Consider the following 18,982-nt stretch of genomic DNA (forward strand, 5'->3'; position numbering starts at 1 on the left):
AGTTCATATCTATTTCACTTATATAATCGGAGTTTAATACGATTTTGTATTCTACACACATATACAGTATCTCATTTTCTTTCTTAATCTTGGAGGATTGGGTTGTAAGCTGACTTGTGTGATTTCTGTCTTTCTTCACACATCTCCTTATGTTCATGTTGTATTGAACTTAAGGGCTTTTCTATGTACTGTAGTTTTTATTTATAATGTATTCTAATTTGAATTTATTTTTAGCGATATCAATACGTGGAATTCACATTTAAAGGTCCTCATCACCATACCGTAGTCCCAAAAAATAAATGTCACAACTGACATCTGTGCTATGTAAATTGAGCTAATCGCATTTTGATTTTATTACAAATAAGTTTGAAAGGGGATCTCACGGTTGTCAATTTGAACTTACAGTTAAGTTTTGTTCTGTAGTAAGTTCAAACAGATTACATCGACAAAATTTATGTTTAAATTTCATTGATAAAGGATTAAAAGTTATCAGTGAATTCATGTGATATTTAAACATTTAGAACAAAACACAGATAAATCGGAGGATGTACTCGCACCAATAAAATTTCGTGAAAAAATAATGTATATTCCTATTCCTGTGTATTCATCATAATTATTAATTCATCAAAGTACCAACCTGAAATAAATTTACATTTCTATAATATCAGGTTGAAAAAAGGCATTTTTATGCCACACCTAGGGGAATTATGTTTTTCGGTCTGTGCGCACGTTCGTTCGTCCGTTCGTCTGTCCCGCTTCAGGTTAAAGTTTTTGGCCATGTAGTTTTTGATAAAGTTGAAGTCAAATCAACTCGAAACTTAGTACACATGTTCCCTATGATATGATCTTTCTAATTTTAATGCAAAATTTGAGCTTTGACTCCAATTTCACGGTCCACTGAACATAAAAAATGATAGTGCGAGTGGGCAGGTTAAAGTATTTGGTCACGGTAGTTTTTGATGAAGTTGAAGTCCAATCAACTTGAAACTTAGTACACATTTTTCCTATGATATGATCTTTTTAATTCTAATGCCAAATTAGAGTTTTGATCCCAATTTCACGGTCCACTGAACATAGAAAATGATAGTGCGAGTGGGGCATCCGTGTACTATGGACACATTCTAGTTCACAATGTGTACGGTTATTACATCTGGGTTATAGAAAATACTTCCTGATGTACTTGTTTATATTAAAATTTGTTTAGCTTTTCTCTATGATAATAATTGTTCTAATACTATTATTATACTAGTACAGTTTTACCATATTTACAGTGCTTCAATACTGTAGTGAGACTGGTTTATATTGTACATGTGTACCGAAAATATTTAGTATCGTATTAAATTTTGTAATTGTTTCCATGGTTACAAATACATTGATTTAATTCATTTATAATACATATATCTTGTATTATTCGTATCAACATTTTTGCAGTCATCAAAAGAAACCACAATTACTTTCTTCATAGGGGATTACTATCACATAAGTACAAGAGATACGCTATTGTAAGATTTATTCAGACCTTAATTTTATACCAATAAACCTCTGTTTAAGACTGACTAAGCTTTTGTCAGCTTGAACTTACCAATTCTGTCCCTATCTTATCATAACTAACCAATACTATAGATCTCCAGACACGATCAATGGAAACAAAATATAAATCGAACGTTTACAGTAACGTGTTTAACAAACCTTAAAATCTTATTTAAACAAACTTCTGATAACTTCGACCTGAAATACGCTAGAGTCACTCGGAGAATTTATAAGATACGTAAATTCATACATCAATTTAGTTGTTTAAAAATTAGATAAAAAGGAAGTTTCGACACATTTAAAGGGATTCATCATGGCCTGACATGTTATTCAAGGTAAGAATAGTATAAAGTTTTCAAAAGTACTGTAAATTATGTCTTCTGAAAAGTAGTTGATCTTTTTAATCCCGGTTAAAACTTTGGGCTAAAGTTTTGTCATTTTTTTTTTCATTTTAATGTGTAATTTTAACATTTAGAAATTGTTTTGATAAATGATTTTATACACTGAAGTTTTTATATTATTATTTCCCGCGTATTACCGTTCCCACTATTATGACAGCAGTAAAAAGTTTTATAAGAGTTGTATTAGTCCTCAAATGATTCAGAAATAACCATGTTTTACACGTTTTCTTTTTTATGCTTTTGGTCTCGCTCCTACTTGAAGGTTATTTCAAAAAACGTAATGTGCGCACCGGAATAATATCATACGGGTTTGTTTAGCTACCACTGGGTTGGTATACGCTTCTTGTTGACAATCAGTTCCAGTGGGTACTATTCATTGAGTACCCAGTGCTTCTATATTGGCATAAATGAAATGTATACATTTCGTTAGTACATTTTCATTTCATAAAATTATACAATTTTTATAAAACAAAGGTTTGAAACAAAATTGACCTCATACGGTTTTAGCTGTTCTGTTTAGACCCTTCTAGTTTTTTGCTCTCGTTTTGGTAGTTTTGGCTTTCTGAATTTTTAGTCTTGAGGTTACCAGATGAAGGGTATTCCTTTTGGTCACGAGGGTACCTTATGAAGCATATTCCTTTTGGTCACGAGGGTACCAGATCAACGGTATTTCTTTTGGTCACGAGGGTAAATTTTACATGCTTTGTCAAATTCTGTATCATACGAAGCCGCTTACCAAAATGAATTAATTTGTATCCGAAAGACAATGTATGCATTGCTCAAGTTCCAATATAATTTTGGTTTTGGTTGACGATGCCCTTTTCATACAATTGTTGGATCAATACTAGAAAAAATTCAAACTCTGTCAAAATTGCGGATTTTAGCAATCTTTATTTGTTTGTAAGTAGAATATCTGTTCAGAGACAAACCGTAATATTGTAAGAACCTTCAAGGACACAGATCGTGCTGTGATACTATGAATATAAGTAAAAATTGAAAGACTGGTTTGAAAATGGCACTCCGGGGTAAAATAAATCTTGGGTAAATTAGTCCTACCACTTTAACCCTCTTTTATAGGGATGTAAAAGCGTTTAGCTCGCGTAAATTTTGAGTTTTAGTATGAATCGCTTTCGTGCTTCATACAAAATGCCATTCATTTAACGCTTTTACGTTCGAACAAACTACAAAAAGAAGCATAAAATTCTTAAACTGAAATATTTTTTGACAACCATTTGAACAATTACACTTTATAAAAATTATTTAAAAATTTTTAAAATAACAGTACGTGTTTCAATAATCACAGTACTGGTGTAATTTGCAGTATCTTCAGATGAATGCACGTGTCGATTCGGTCTTTTTTCTAGATGAGTTCTTCTTTAAATATTGCAATAAGAGTGACCTTCATTTTCTAAATGTCATATTAATAGCAATTTACTTCTATACATGAAGTTGTCTAATATGTTGTTGATTTAATTTATCATGCATTTTGTACCTGTCATGAATTTCATAAAATATTTAATCTTGCGCCGATTTGATGGTAAAGTAATGAAGATTTATTGCATACAAATCTATTGATACGCATGTTGTACAAAGTTGTAAGTACTTTTAAGAAAATCAATCACGCCAAAGGACGTATTGAAAGGGGCATTGATAATTTTTCCATCAGTGGTAATGTTTCATTATACTATATGTTACTGTTTGTTAAATTCAATTCAGCTGCAATGAGTTTACTTTTAAGTGGATGATATATCTGTATAGAGTTAATTAAAGTTTGTTTGTGAAGTTACGCGTATTCCAATCCACTTGATTACTACAATAAACATTATGTTTTTATTATGAGAATTTTATTCAGTTGATGCTCTTTTACTTATAAGAAACGTCGGACATTTTTTGTTAAAAGGCAAACCTCAGTTTATTTCATTATACGAAGACTTGACGATAACATAAAGTAAATATTTTGATAATTTTCGGCAAAATATCAAGTCTTTAACAACACCATCTTTTAAAAATGAATAACCGTAATTATAGTAGATACTACTTGACATGGGAATTCAGTATGCGATATATATTTACAAAAGTATTTTGTTCCAAACTCTATACATTCCGGTATTAGTTTTTTTTCATGACCTGTCTGTTTGTTGGAAATTCTAACAAACATTAGACTACGAATACATTACCATATCTTCCCCTAAATAACTGTACAAGCTAAATCATTGCCATCGAAGTTGTTTGTAGGACAAATCTTGACATCGTTTTGTCATACAATTAATATCTAACTTTATCATCAAGTCATCAACTAAGTGTTTTTTTATATTTGTTTGAAGTGCGCAAAAATGTTCATGTTTAGTACAAAATTGTGTTATGTTAATTGTTTGTAACTATGTTATGTTTGTTCGTGAAGGTCTTTCCTAGAGTAAGCGTTTGTACTCGTCTGTTTTGTTCTATTTCTGTGCGTGTTTTAATAGATATGCTTACCCTTTGTGACGTTCCATCCCCATATTTATAGATCCTCTTGTTTAAACTCGTATTCTTTGTCCGACAGATATTCTTCCGATGAAGACTGGTACGTATATTCAGGATGTGGGATGATTTGATGTTGCTATAAACGCTTTAGTCATGTTGATTTGTCTTTTTTTCCAGTGTAAAAATGCTGTAATGTATTATTTTATTTAGCTATCAAAAGCAATGTTTTCTAATCGAATTACGAACCTCACGATGATATCACATCCATTGTGCAGTTGCACGATCACTTGTTTTAACCTTATTAAGTTTGATATCCTATCTGATGTTATAAAGGTTTTGTTTTAACAATTAGAATTGTATATATATGCTGTATATTGCTTTTTAGTTGAAAAATTATGGTGTAATATACATTTTAACTTTTATAACATTTTTCCCGTGTTGGTATGAATGTTTTGTTGGTAACTTTACATATATGATTCTAATTGCAAATTGCATGAACATTTAATTTTAGAAATTTAATTTCTTTTGTAATATAATTCCTATTTCAACCTGAAAACCTTCGAGCAATTACATTTATTTGTTTTATTGTTATAAGCTTTTTTATAGTAAAATATTCTCAATCGCAATCTGAATAAATTTCTTGTGCCATTAAATTTGAAAATATTAGGTTGCCACTGTTAACATGGGGAGACAGTGACCTATCAAGTTTGTAAGTATATATGAGTTGGTATAGGTATTGGTGACGGAATAAAGATCTGAAACCTTAAGCTTTCAAGTAAATGCTTAATATAAGTTGAGCGGAAAACGGTTAGAACTGTTGCAATACCTTTCCTACAAATTTTGAAGTTGCTTCATTTGGTTTCCTAATACAGATAAAAGCAGGTCACTTTAATTTACTGATCTGTTTATGATCAAAGCTGTTAAAAGTTAAATTAAGACTTGCTTTTATTTACATATAACTATATGTGCTTTATCCCTTTCCTATTAGAAAGCAGTTACAGCAAGTTTAGACTGGCTTTACACCCTTTTCCATATAGTGCATATAAAGTTTGAGTGATGTTTATGGACAAGACGATTTGATTCAAATAAAATTGAATATATACAAAATAACATGTAAGCTAAAAAGGAGCAATATATTCAAGTTGACTTTCAAACGATAGCTTTTGTCAAGTACGATAGAAGACTTGTGCATTAAGTAATTCTTAAAAAAAAAAAACAGCGAACACACGATTGGTGATGGAATGCAGTTTTGGTAAAGGATTGATTTCCATGTAAAAAAAATAACCAAAATGTTTGATAATGACAACCACCAGACAGTATATTACAGGAACATGTATATGTACGATATTTAAAGAAGCGATACACTCAATTATAGTATGCTGTATTTACTTATTTTTGTACCATCAGACATTGCTGTGCTGAATTCTTCTATAATTTTCTAGTACAATTATCAGGCGACAGCTTTGAATAATACATGGGTGGAAAAGCAAATACTAAGCACGAATAAGCGGTATTGTACCCTTTAATATTGACAATTTATACGCAATTTGATATTATGCTAGAGTTACTCAATATACCAAATTATAGAAAATATGCATGTCAAAATAAATAGTTTTGTCTGTAATTTACAAAAGCTAATTTGAATTAAATAACAAACTATTTTAAACATAAAGACGTTTATTAAACATAAAGAATTGAAGACGTCGATATTAGCACTCGACCTTTGAAAAGCAAGGTCACAAGTTCTCAAAACTCTACAATATTGTAGTATAAGGTAGAAGTTTTCTATAGTGTACAATTAGTTACAACAATAATATACGTAACCAGTCATAGGTATTTTAAATCTAAATAAATAATCTCAAATTCATCAGATTGATAAGTTAATGGGTCCCATATAACAAGTATTTGGTTTAAATAGAAGTATTGAATAATTCAAATAAACACATTTTAAGGAGACCAATTAAGCTGTCAATTTTAAAGGATTTTAAGTCAACATAATACTTATGACTCTTATACTGTGTTATCAAAACTCATGATTCTCTATTGGATCCATTTCGATATCAAAAGAAAGGGTTGTTAAACCTGCACTTAAATTGTAAGAGCTAGAATATAAATACAACATTTGTAAAAAAAAACAAAAAAACAAAACAATCTACAATAGTTCATAACAAATTTGCATTTTAAAAGCATTGCTAATCAATTATGACATTTAACATTTTAATTAGAAATTTTAAACGTTTAATATGAGAACTCGCTTGTATCATACATGTAATGAAACTCCAACCGGCAAACTTCCTGTTGTCGTTTAATTTTACTTTATTTGCCGGTGCTTCATTAGACCGTTGCATAGCTTTCAACATGTACACGTATATTTCTAAGCATTAAAACATATGGAATCCTTGGGAGAGAAAGAAATGTCCGATCAGATCGAGAAGGGACTACTTACGTCTTATGGATGTATGTTACAAAACTAACCAATTACTGAAGAATTGACTATTTATTATAGGAATCCTGATATAGAGCCACGGTAGGTATACAGTTGACACGTTGCTAAACTTTACAGCAACTCAGGCTTTGATGTGTGGATTTTAAATGCATGAAATATTAATAAAAATCTAAGTCGCATGTAAATACGCAGTAGTGAAATGTTTCATATGTAACATACAAGATTTTTTAAATATTGTATAAAAATTACACCTCTTGCATAATCGGTGATTATAAATATCATCATTTTATTTTCATCTTTGTTAAAAAATCATTTTGATAAGAAGAAATTTTATGAATACAGTTTATGAAATCGGTAGTGTATTTAGGGAGCATATTAACAGATATGTTTTTGCATGTTTTGTTTTTATTGCTATTTATATCGGTATTGGTTAATTTAAATGAAGATTGATTTTGTAATTTGCTTAAAGAGTAATTATTATATTCAGATGCCGATATGCTATTTAACTGGTATTTATTTTATTGAATTCAGCAAAACCAAATAATTATTCAAGAATTTAAACAATCTGCGGCGTTTATTTTTGGTATCAAGTCTCACAAAATAAATGTATTGTATTTTGAACAGCAATAAAGAAACGGATATATGTTACCAGCTTGCTGATTAGAGCAAAATGACGGTTGAACATGCAACTATATTTTTGTGACTATAAAAGGGGTGCATGTTGTTTTCCACTTCATATCGAAAAGTATGGAAGTTATACACATCCTCATGTATCTGATGATTGATGGTAGTTTGCTAAATTTCCTGTTGCAAATTTTATGAATTAAACATTACCCTTAACATACAAATATACGATGTTCTAACTTTGGTGTTTTTTTGTGCAAATATATGTAAAGAACTCCGGTTTCTAGTTTCTGTAAACGTTTTTTGTATATCATTGTAATACTACAAGTCAAGCCTTTCTCAATATACTTAAATACCGTTTGCAACAATAAATTTTAAATAAGCCCCAAAGTATTATAGCATACCAGTATCTTGCATATTTGTTGATTTGTCACGAAATTCTCTTTATACTTGTTTATTTTATACCTTTAATTTTGTCAATAATAAATCGTAGTTTTCATAAAATCAAAAAGAAAATTATAATATAGTAAATCAATACAATAATTTATATACACTTTGAATTTATCTACGATGTATTTATTTGTTTGTGTTTTGATCTAACATTTGTTATTTGTTCAGTTTATGTTTTTAGACGTGTTCTTTCAGCTTCCATATGTTTTGATATTCAGCATGTTTTAATATTCAAACTGTCCGACATTTGAAAAACAACATTCTTTATCAATATGCCACAATTTGATTGATGGGCTTTAAAAAAGAAATATAAATTTCATACTGATTTACACGCAACATTTAATTTTGATACCAATTATAGAATTTCCTTATAGCATAACATAGTTAATATTTGTTAATTACTTTTTTATTCGCATGCATTCCATCTTAAGAATGGAGCTATATATACATACTTTTTCAATGTGATGTAATGAGTAAAAAAGTTACATTAAACTAAATAAAAGGTTTCCATATATTCAATAAATTAACGTATCAGAAGAAAAAATAAACTTTCAAAATTCAAAGTCAACATATTTTCACTCAAGCATAAACACTATATATGTTCATCTTAAGTATCGGATTTTATATCGGTTTAATATAATCAGTAATTTTGCAATATTTACATGTGACAAAAATCTAAAGTTACAATGTATGTAAAAACTCTAACGGATATAATTATTTGATAAATGTTTATTTTTGAAGCAGAAAGTTTTTATGTCATAGCGAATAAATTATCTTCGGTGTTGAGATATAGATAACATTGTATAGGGTTTATTTAATGCACGAGTCCAAGACCTACTGAAATATATAACAATTGAAGTTTCCATGTGTTACAGTTTTTATATCATACTGAGTGGAACAGTTTCCGTATACATAGACCCAAGGATGACTGGAGAGGAAGATTATGGAGCAACACACAAACCTACCTCAGCTAGGAAAATATCTGCCAAATCTGAAACCAAAGACGACAAGAATAAAAAACAGGAGGGAGAAGGAGAAAAGAAAGAATTTACAACAGAAGAAGATGACAAAGAAAACACAACAGGGGAAGAAGAGAAGAGGGTCACAGAACAACAGAAACAGCCAAAGAGAATCAAAGAACTTGACAGAACAAAGTTTGGCAAAATGATTGTTCAATATGGTACGGATATTTATAACATAGTTTGTTTTGTTATATTTCGATTTAAATACCATAACCTCTCTGGGTAGATGATATGGAAATACCATAATAACTAAAGAATTTATAACTTACATAAATATGTATGCATGTATGCTTTGAGGGAATTAATCGCAATTTAAAATAAGCATTTTACTTAAATGGTTGCAGAACGTTAATAATTGGCCAGGAGGTTAAATAGGTGTTTTGAGTCAAAAACCAGTACAAGTAATGTTTTTCAAATTGATGTTTATTCATCAATATACCACTATATTTTAAGCAATAGTCTGCCATTTCTCACATCTAAACTGTAAGACGCAGCTAAAACTCACTAATAAAATACAGCATTTCTACAAACTAAAGATTGACAGAAGTAAAATTGGGTCTGATAAATAATCTCCATCATACATATCAAGTTGTATATAAAAGCTAAAGGTAAGTTGCCTTTCTAAACTGTTTGTATTTTCAGCCAGTTTAACAATGGTTTTGAAATTGAAATATATCTCAATTAACAAACTTGGTGAGCAGTAGAGAGAACTATTTCTAGGACCGTTTTTCCGATTTCATGATTTTTCTTTGCAATTGCAATCTCACCGAGGTATGCGTCTATTGATTTGTGCTTCCTATAATCTTTAAAATAGGACAGGGAGAGTCATTTGGGGAAGTTGCATTGATAAAACGTGACGCCTATAGAAATGCTACTATCATTGCTGATGAAGATTGTGACCTTATGTTAATTGGAGAAGATTTGTATGAAAGATCGTTAAAGGTATGACTTCTTACTGACATATTAGCATAAGAATACAAAGTATGATGTTAACGGTATGACTTCTTACTAACAAATTAGCATAAGTAGCGGCAGTAACAACATTCAACGTTACGATTCTTATTGCACCCGATGCCCATTTTTACTATTGATGTCTATTCAGTGTTCCAACACCTGATAAAAGCGTTGACGAGATGATTATAAAAAGGAACAAGAGCACGGACAAATCCTGACAAGGAATTTGAACAATACACATGTATGAAACATTCCTTACTGTCAAATCATTTCCTTATTTTTATAACAGCAAATACAAATAAATCACTATTCATTTTCATGCCATTACTGAAGTACTGAGCCACTGGGCTGGTGATATTCTTGGGGACTAACAGTCCACCAACAGAGGTAGACATTGACATTATATAGTATAGATATTTATTTACTGTTAAATATCGTAAACACTATAATAGAAAATATAATAGAAAATGAACATTTAAGTTAGATGTATTTTTTTTTTGTTATTTTAAGTGTCTGTGTGTCTCACACATCTGTTTTTTTTTTATTCATGATTGACTTATTGTCACTTATTTGAATATACGCACAAAACTCGATAATGGTATTATGAATGAAAAACAGGCGATGGAAAATACAAATCTTTTTATACGTTTTTAACATTTCGAATCAAAAATATATACATGTAGAGCGATGCAATTATAGCAAAGTATAATAAGATATAATTCTACGAAAACTGGTTTTAATCTAAGTGACTACCAAGAACAAATGCACAAATGCCAAGATACTAAATGCAACGTGTATTGTTTAATGTTAATGTTACGTGTTTACTTTCATATATGGCATCTTGTACATTCATTTTAATATAATGAGAGCAGCGAAAAAACCCCAGGAATAAAATTACAATATGCCATTTATTATAGGCCTCCAAGGAAGAGGAGTTTGCGTCTATTTCACGATTTATAGATACTCATCCATTTTTCTGTGACATGCCAGCCAAACTCAAGAAACTGCTGGAGATGAGTCTTAGGAAAGAGAACTTTATCTTTGACTCCATTTTAATCCGACAAGGTGATCCAGTATTTGGTATGATGTTCCTAAATAGGTAAGTTAAATGTAAAATATATGATATGCTATAATTACAATATTATTACATTACGTTCCCAATCAAGTTTAACGTCACCACATTATGTGCCAGACTCAAGTCGGGAGCCTTTAATCAAGCAGTTGTTGTTGGTTTCTGTATGCTATACTTTTTTCGAATATTGTTTTCAGCTCTTTGCATGTTTTATATTTTGCTATGCTGTGCTGTGCCTTTTAAGCTAACTATACATGTTTAACCCCGCCGCAATTTTGCGCCTGTCCCAAGTCGGGAGCCTTTGGCCTTTGTTAGTCTTGTATCATTTTTAATTTTAGTTTCTTGTGTATAATTTGGAGTTAAGTATGACGTCCATTATCACTGAACTAGTATACATATTTGTTTAGGGGCCAGCTGAAGGACGCCTCCGGGTGTGGGAGTTTCTCGCTGCATTGAAGACCCATTGGTGGCCTTCGGCTGTTGTCTGATCTATGGTCGGGTTGTTGTCTCTTTGACACATTCCCCATTTCCATTCTCAATTTTAGTATGTGTTTTGCTCATTTTTGAAGGAAGTACGGTGACCTGTAGTTGTTTACATCCTCGTCTCATGGTCGAAGTTTAAAACATGTCTATTTGGCAACCATACCACGTGCCCATTGTTTTGAATAACTTTTTCACTATTAGGGGTTTAATAATAAAGTCACACATTTTGTTGAACATTCAGTTGAACATGCATTTTAAGTTTCAAACATGTAAAACTAATTACTGAACTTAAGGAAGTGAACAATATCAGTGATCCAGACAAATTTGAAGACTTTAAACAGTAAATAATATGTATATTTACAGTGGACAGGCCAACATAACCGTAGAACCACACAAACATCCAAAACAATATCCACAGCTGTGGCCATTTGAAGCAGGAATAGATATATACTCCATTGAGTTTGAGTATTTAAGGTAATATATTGTTATATTTATTATTTTCAACAGCTTAAATACTTAAGTGAACAATGTTGTTAAAAACGATAATAAGCGGTGTTAAGGCACCCTGCAAAAGCTTCTCTAAAACTTTCGAATATACCATTTAAAATCCTTTGTTTTCAATAGCTTCTTTATAATCAGAAATCTACTATCAAAGGATCGCAAGACTTGGACTATCGTAGGAACTGGCAGCGAACTTGCCAAAAATCTTCACGAGCGACTGATATTTTACGATATCTATACGTAGAAAACACTATAATCTATTTATTCTCGTCATTTGTTTTGCTTTCCTTGAAATTTTTATGCTCCCCGAAAAAAGTTCGGTAGCATTTAGTAATCGTTTTGAAAAATGTAAGACTATTGCTATAGAATCAACTGTTGCAAGTAAAAAAATATTTCTATTCAATGTAGCATTAATTATTGCATACATAATACACTTTTTTTTATATACAAATTGCCTTTCACAAAGGAAACAAAAGAAGTTGCAAAAGTAAGTAAAAAAGGGACACAGTAGTGGCAATTTTTATGTTATTATTTTGTTAATATAGTTTATGAAATTTTATTTTGTTTTATTGTACTACTTTATCCAGACATTACCATAGTTAGAACCCTTTTCCATATTTGTTTATATAAGGTAGATGCAGGCTATTTATTTGTTTCTATTTCATTTGATATCTAATGGTTACTAGTAGTTTAGTTGATATATTGTTCACAATACAAGCAAATGTATTATAAAAGAGGGACGAAAGATACCAGAGGGACAGTCAAACCCATAGATCGAAAACAAACCGACAACGCCATGGCCAAAAATAAAAAGACAAACAAACAAATAATAGTACAGATGACACAACATAGAACACTAAAGACTATATAAAATATGCAAAATAAACTAGATAACTTGAAAACACGTAAATTATTGGCACCAAAGAGCATAAATTGCTCACTTTGGTAATTTTTTGACATCACAGTCTGAACCGAAAAAAAAAATAGGGGATATTATTCAATCGAACATGCGTTGATAGGATTTACTCTTACTATGAAATAATCATAATGTAAACGTCAAATGGGACCTCATTTGCTTTGTTTGTATCGATTATCAGGTTGTCTGCATATTTATATTTAAAAAAAAACCAGCTGCGAGTCAGAATATGAAGCTTTTTGTCGAGTGAACGCAGCGAACGAAAATGACAGAAATGAGACATTTTAAGAAACGACCTTCATAATATAATTTAATTTTGGATGTAACACGTCTTCTGATAGGCTGAAAGTTTTTTGTCTATCAGCTCATAGACATAATTTTGTCATGTGACCGTGACGTCATCAACGTTTTTTCGTGATTTACTCCGTAAAAATGGAGTTTAGAATTAAATTTTAAGAAATGACTTGTTTCTGTCTATTCGAAATAACCTTGATGTTATTTCTTCATAGACAGAAAAAATAGTACAGTCTGACATTCCTTCAAAATCATGAATACTTTATTACCAATAGGATACAACGGGAACACATGTAGCATGACAGCTACCATGCATGACGTCGACACGATTAGGATATGTTATAAAAGTGTGTGCAGAATAAGTAATCACTTATACAAAGATTTATCCCGGATGGTTTAGAGGAAATAGACATTTGAAAATTGACTAACCAAAATCTAGAAATGCATTCATAAGTTAAATCAAAAAAGTAAACGCATGTTTTTATGTCTTCCGTGCATTATTGACGCCATATATTGTGCAAGTTGTTGGAACGTTGAATCCTAAAATTTGAAAACTCAAAGGCAATAGCTCAAGTGTCCTGTGGTCAGGCGGGCTAAAATATGTTACTACAGGTACATTCTCATGTTATATATGTTGCATGTTTTTGTGTAAGCGACGAAAATTTAAATACTATTTATAAGAAATATAATCAATAATATGACAAATAGTTTTAAGTATAAATGCAATTGCGATAAGTTCTGTGATTATAATTTGAGGAAAACAAATCAGTTTATTGAAGAATGATTTCGATTTATATATGATACAGTTGTCTTTATCTTGCAGGGAACCTAGGCGACAAGCTATACTTAGAAAATACGAGGATCCGTCAGTGTGGGAAACAAAGTCCGAAGATGTTGTTATACGAAGAACCGAGGGATATGCCGCAATAGAACGCAGAATGAAGGAACGTCATATTGATCTTTGTAGTGTCACCTCTGGAGAAGTAATTGGTGACACTGAGATTCTAATGAATCTCAATACATACCTTTATACAGTAAAATGCACAGCAAATACGGAAGTGTTTATTTTAGATACGAAAAACTTTGAAAGATTGGTAGGAAAGAAAAATACAAATACTACAGATATAATCAGGGAATATGTGAAATCGAAGCTCAAAACAAGGATGGAAATGAAAAATGGACCTTTAGTGCCATTGCTTCCATACTTGCATTTCAAATTAACAGCGTTAACACTTCCAGTTGAGAAACCACTTCCGCCCCTTAAGAATTCAAAACATCTTCCTAACAAAGAATATCAAACAAAACATTTATTGAATCTTTTTAAAGAAGGCAAGGCTGTTTTAGTTGACCCAGTTGTTCCTGGGGTCCATTATTACAAGGAACTAATGTTGGAAAAAGCTAAAGCACGTGAGTTAAGTAGACGAACCGACGATAGCACTGCGGCTAATCTCAGGGCTATGAAGAGAAGTCCTCGAAAACAACCGAGGAGTTTAATGGCAATTCGAGAATCCCTTCAACAAATGATGGAAGCGGAAGTAATTACAATGGAAAATAAGAAATCTAAACAGAAATTTAAACGCTTGAAAAAGAAAACAGGATCGAAATATTCTGTCGACAATGAACAGCATCTAATTGATTCAACAAACGAATCTGCATCAAGCATTGCTGATAGCGTCAAAGGAAAGAAAACAAAGCTTAAGAAAAAGAATGGTAGCATAGCAAGTAGCAAGTCAGAATCTGCCAGTCAATCAGATAGTAATAACAACGATATTGCAGAGCAGTCGTCAACACAAAAACCAACCACACCTATAAAAATTACAGTTGATACAGTTGCAAGTTCTGATTCAGGCCTAAACAAATCCCAGGAAACCACTTCAGTGGAAAATAAAAAAAAGTTGGGGAAACCGGTGCTTATAACGGAACTAAAACGTAGTGAATTAGATTTACCAGCTATTCACGAAGAGAGAACTGAAGAAGAAATTCTATTGTATAGTCCTATACCTAAAGCAGAAGTAAATTCAAAACCAATGATTAAATCGCATATAAACACAGAAAATACTCAGACATCTGAAAATAAAGAGGAATTTGAAATAAATTCAAATAGATTAGAAAATGTAGAGACTGTTATGAGTTTAGAACAGGAATCAGATGGCGAAAAACGTTTAATTCTGCCTCAGTTACGACCAGTAAAAGAAAAGAAAAAAGCAACTTCAAAAGAAACTACTCCAAGAAGGGAAGAAGAGGAAAGCGAGACATGGGGTAACGCAATGAAATTCGTAAATAAGCGTATTCAGTCAAGGTTAACGGCAACGTCACTAGATAACGTATCAGATACGTTTGATTTTGAATCTAGTGAACCAACGCTACGGCTTTTAGAAAGTCGAATACAAGCGTTTCATATTAAGTATGGAGGGAAAGCAAAGAGTCTGAAGACAATGAAGTTACCTAAATTGGCAAGATTTGATGCCCCAGTAAGTATATTAATTTATCTTACATAAGGATAAAAAATATGTCTGACGTCAGTGTAAAATGAGAGGAGTTGTCTTACTAATTCGTATCTGTAAAAGCTTTTATAATTGTGAGTTCGTCGATTCTGCACAATTGGTTGAGTATATAACAATAAATGAAAATCTTACAGTTGAATTTCAAATCTTTTCTGACACTTGAGTCTTAAGGCTGTTATTGAAACCAATCTGTACTTTACAGAATTTGAATCAATAACAGAAGTGTCTTGTGCCTCTTGAAATTGTGAATTGAGTCTTGATAATGAATGGTGTAATTGAAATCGGTATCTTTTTCATTGTAAAAAGAAAGACAACTCCACTGTTTCGAAATTTACCTGATAAGAGAAGTCCGCTTTGTAATATGAAGAGCGGACGGTAAGGAAATCAACTCCTTTTACAGTTATCGACACAGTGTTTTTAAACTTTGTGCGACGTTTGTATATGCATCTCAATGTGTGTATACATTTGGATAATTTATAGTGATTTTCTGGATGCTGAAACTTAGTCAGTTTGCAGCATCATTCTCGATTGAGGATACAAAATCTGTATAATCAAATCATCATTCAGTTTTCCTTCTAGAGCCATCTTTTAATGTTTGAATACGGATTGAAATGTACATCTTACTTTTTGTACCCATTGAATAATTTTTTCAAATTTTCTATATGATGAAATCTTGGTCAATTTTTAACAGCATTTTGGATTGTGGGTACCTATTATGTGTACTAAACTTCTGCAGCCTTTAATCCTGAATTTCCGCAACTTGGTGATGGTGTTTACCCTGTTTTGACACCTTGAAATTTCTATTTCCTTTCAATAGCAAAGCATAAGTATTGCAATCCGGCTATTTGAGTCTTTTACATTTTATATTGTCCCCATTTTCCTCGTAATGCATTATTACTTATGTGTATTGTATACCAGACTCTTATTCAGACGACTTTAATAGTAGGCATGAGGGAATGATGTCTTCAGTAAAACAAATCATTAGAGAACTACTTAAGAAGTCACCTCTTCATACACTTGTGTATACCTACCCTCTAAAAATATTGCTTTAATGCAAACGACAGAAACACAGTATTTTTCGTGTAGGATTGCATGATTTTATTTAGTTCCTTTTCGTGGTAAAAAAATATGATAAGGTTACTTTTTGTAACCTTGTGTTATGAAGCGACAAGCATATTCTTATCCTGATATTTTACCAAAGAAGATAAGTTTCACTAAAAACTGTAAACCATTCTATCATATGAAACAGCATGTTTAATTTATATACAAAATGATATTCTAAATTTTCAGAAAGAAGAGCCAGTAACGCCATTACCTGGTGCCAAAGTATGGGTGAAAAAGAGATCCTGTCAGTTTTCAACGAACAAGGTCCGAGTAAAAGACCATGCACACATCAGACATCATGTAGTACATGAAATTCCAGAATTTGACCATGTAAAACGAACTCAACAAGTACTATCTATTCTAACTGAAGATGTTGCTCCACGAAACGAAATGTTCACATAACATTACGCTTAGAAATGAGAATAATAATAACGGGTTGTTCTTATTAGTAATTATCAAAATACAGAAATGGTAATTGAAATGCATACAGTTTAGTTTCTTCGTTTTGATGGCAAAGTTGAATCTCCAAAAACTCCAAAAGAAACAATTAACAATGAATGCACTTGTTATAATGTATCAGCATTTCGTGCGTATTTGAGACTTCGACCCGATGTAAACATCAATATAAATATAAATAGGCTTAGAAGCACGTAGGGTTGTGTTTTTACAATTTTTCCAGGTCAGTTAGATTTCATGTCCTACATTCAAAAATATAGATCATCGTTTTACCTGGTTACAAATGATTTCGTGTGGGCCGAATCGATGGAAGACCTGTGTTTTATGGTGGCTCCCTTGTTTTACTTTTCAATGTTGAAATTCTTTTCTATTTAATTACTGAACACGCTTAGGCCATGTGTAACCCATCGTCAGCTAAATATCAAGTTTGGGTAACATGCATACGAGTTCAACTGTGGTTGCATTATTGACTTGCAAGTCAATAATTCATTTGTGATGTTTTCGATCTTATTTTGATCAAATTAAACCAAACTGACTGCTAATAGCGAAATCGTATTTCGTTATTCCGTTTTTATAACTGTTGCAAATAACAAAAATCGTATTTTAATTTTTCGTCTAAATCACAGCTAATGCCTTTAAGACTTACTTTCCTTAAAAAATCATTTTAATGCCAAATTCATATAGAAGAAGATATGGAGAATAACCTTCAAACTAAAACTAATTCATCATTTGCAAACCATTTTTTAACGTGATATGAGAACTCTAATATCATTGTTTAGTCTGAAATGATACTGTTTACCAAATTGTATACAAGTTGTTTTTCTCAATTACAAATATCTTGACGATCATCTAAATTTTGTATAAACAAGGAAAAAAAACAAGGAAAAAATATCAAACAAAAAAATTACTTTTGTATGTTTGTTCTTTATTCCAACATAGTATTACGTTTATATGAAATGAATGGTATATTGTCTTATTAATAGTAGCAGGAATGTAAAACAAAAGTTGAATTATTTTGATCGTTGGTGCTTTGCAATATTAATATTCTCTTAAACTGTAATAAATTTAAAAAAAAATGAAAATTTTGATACGAATCCACGTAAAATAACGTGAAACATTCCAAGTTATATCAGTAGAAAATGAAATTTTCGAATAAAAAGCGTCCTAATTTTATTACATCTCAGATTTTCCTTGGTGTTATCATTTGACAAACTAAACAAAAATAACATTTCAAAATATACGTTTGATTAAACAAGATAACTTAAAACTTCAAATGGAATCTGGATCCAGATTTAAGTACCGTATAAGATTTAGTAAAAAAAAAAGCATTTCCATCCTTTAACTTTAATGCTGCATACATACTCTAATAAAATTAATTTTAGCAGTCTCTAAAATATGCACAATATCTTATTTGGCATAAATTTTGTATTCCACTGCGGTTTTATTATCGAATAAACTGCAATTACCTGGATTTGCACTTTTATTAACTGTCAAAGCCGTCATATTTTGGCAAACAGGACTCAAATAAGATTTCCTTTATGCATATACACTTGTCAGATTGTAACTTTGTTTCTCTTCTTTTTTTGTACATGATTGACTCAAAAACAAGCATTCAAAAATTGGGGTGCTGACCTAAGAGTTATTCGATTATATTAATAGAATGTATTGACAATGTTTTTGTTATTTTATTGATGACCAATGCTATTTTTATGATATTAACATTTGTTGAAAAATGAATTAAACTATTTTGATAAATGATATT

General features: G+C 31.1%; 1 protein-coding gene across 9 annotated transcripts in view; it reads left to right on the forward strand.

Annotated features, from left to right (window-relative positions):
* LOC127728374 (uncharacterized) overlaps positions 1 to 18,978 on the forward strand; it is a 36,106-nt gene extending 17,128 nt beyond the window's left edge. For 2 of the 9 annotated variants that reach the window (XM_052235712.1, XM_052235713.1), the window contains exons 4-12: positions 4,474 to 4,494; positions 5,062 to 5,103; positions 6,901 to 6,921; positions 8,790 to 9,094; positions 9,751 to 9,878; positions 10,808 to 10,989; positions 11,809 to 11,919; positions 13,980 to 15,627; positions 16,951 to 18,978. In XM_052235712.1, the coding sequence (XP_052091672.1) occupies positions 4,474 to 4,494; positions 5,062 to 5,103; positions 6,901 to 6,921; positions 8,790 to 9,094; positions 9,751 to 9,878; positions 10,808 to 10,989; positions 11,809 to 11,919; positions 13,980 to 15,627; positions 16,951 to 17,166 (2,674 nt within the window). In that variant the 3' untranslated portion in view covers positions 17,167 to 18,978. Of the gene's footprint in view, positions 1 to 1,413; positions 1,866 to 4,473; positions 4,495 to 5,061; positions 5,104 to 6,900; positions 6,922 to 8,789; positions 9,095 to 9,750; positions 9,879 to 10,807; positions 10,990 to 11,808; positions 11,920 to 13,979; positions 15,628 to 16,950 lie in introns of those variants that run through there. The other 7 variants (XM_052235714.1, XM_052235715.1, XM_052235720.1 and 4 more) reach the window with 7 other exon arrangements.
* Positions 18,979 to 18,982: the final 4 nt, after the last annotated feature.

Source organism: Mytilus californianus, unplaced genomic scaffold (assembly GCF_021869535.1).
Source record: "Mytilus californianus isolate M0D057914Y unplaced genomic scaffold, xbMytCali1.0.p SCAF_2, whole genome shotgun sequence".
Classification (NCBI taxonomy): Eukaryota; Metazoa; Mollusca; class Bivalvia; order Mytilida; family Mytilidae; genus Mytilus; species Mytilus californianus.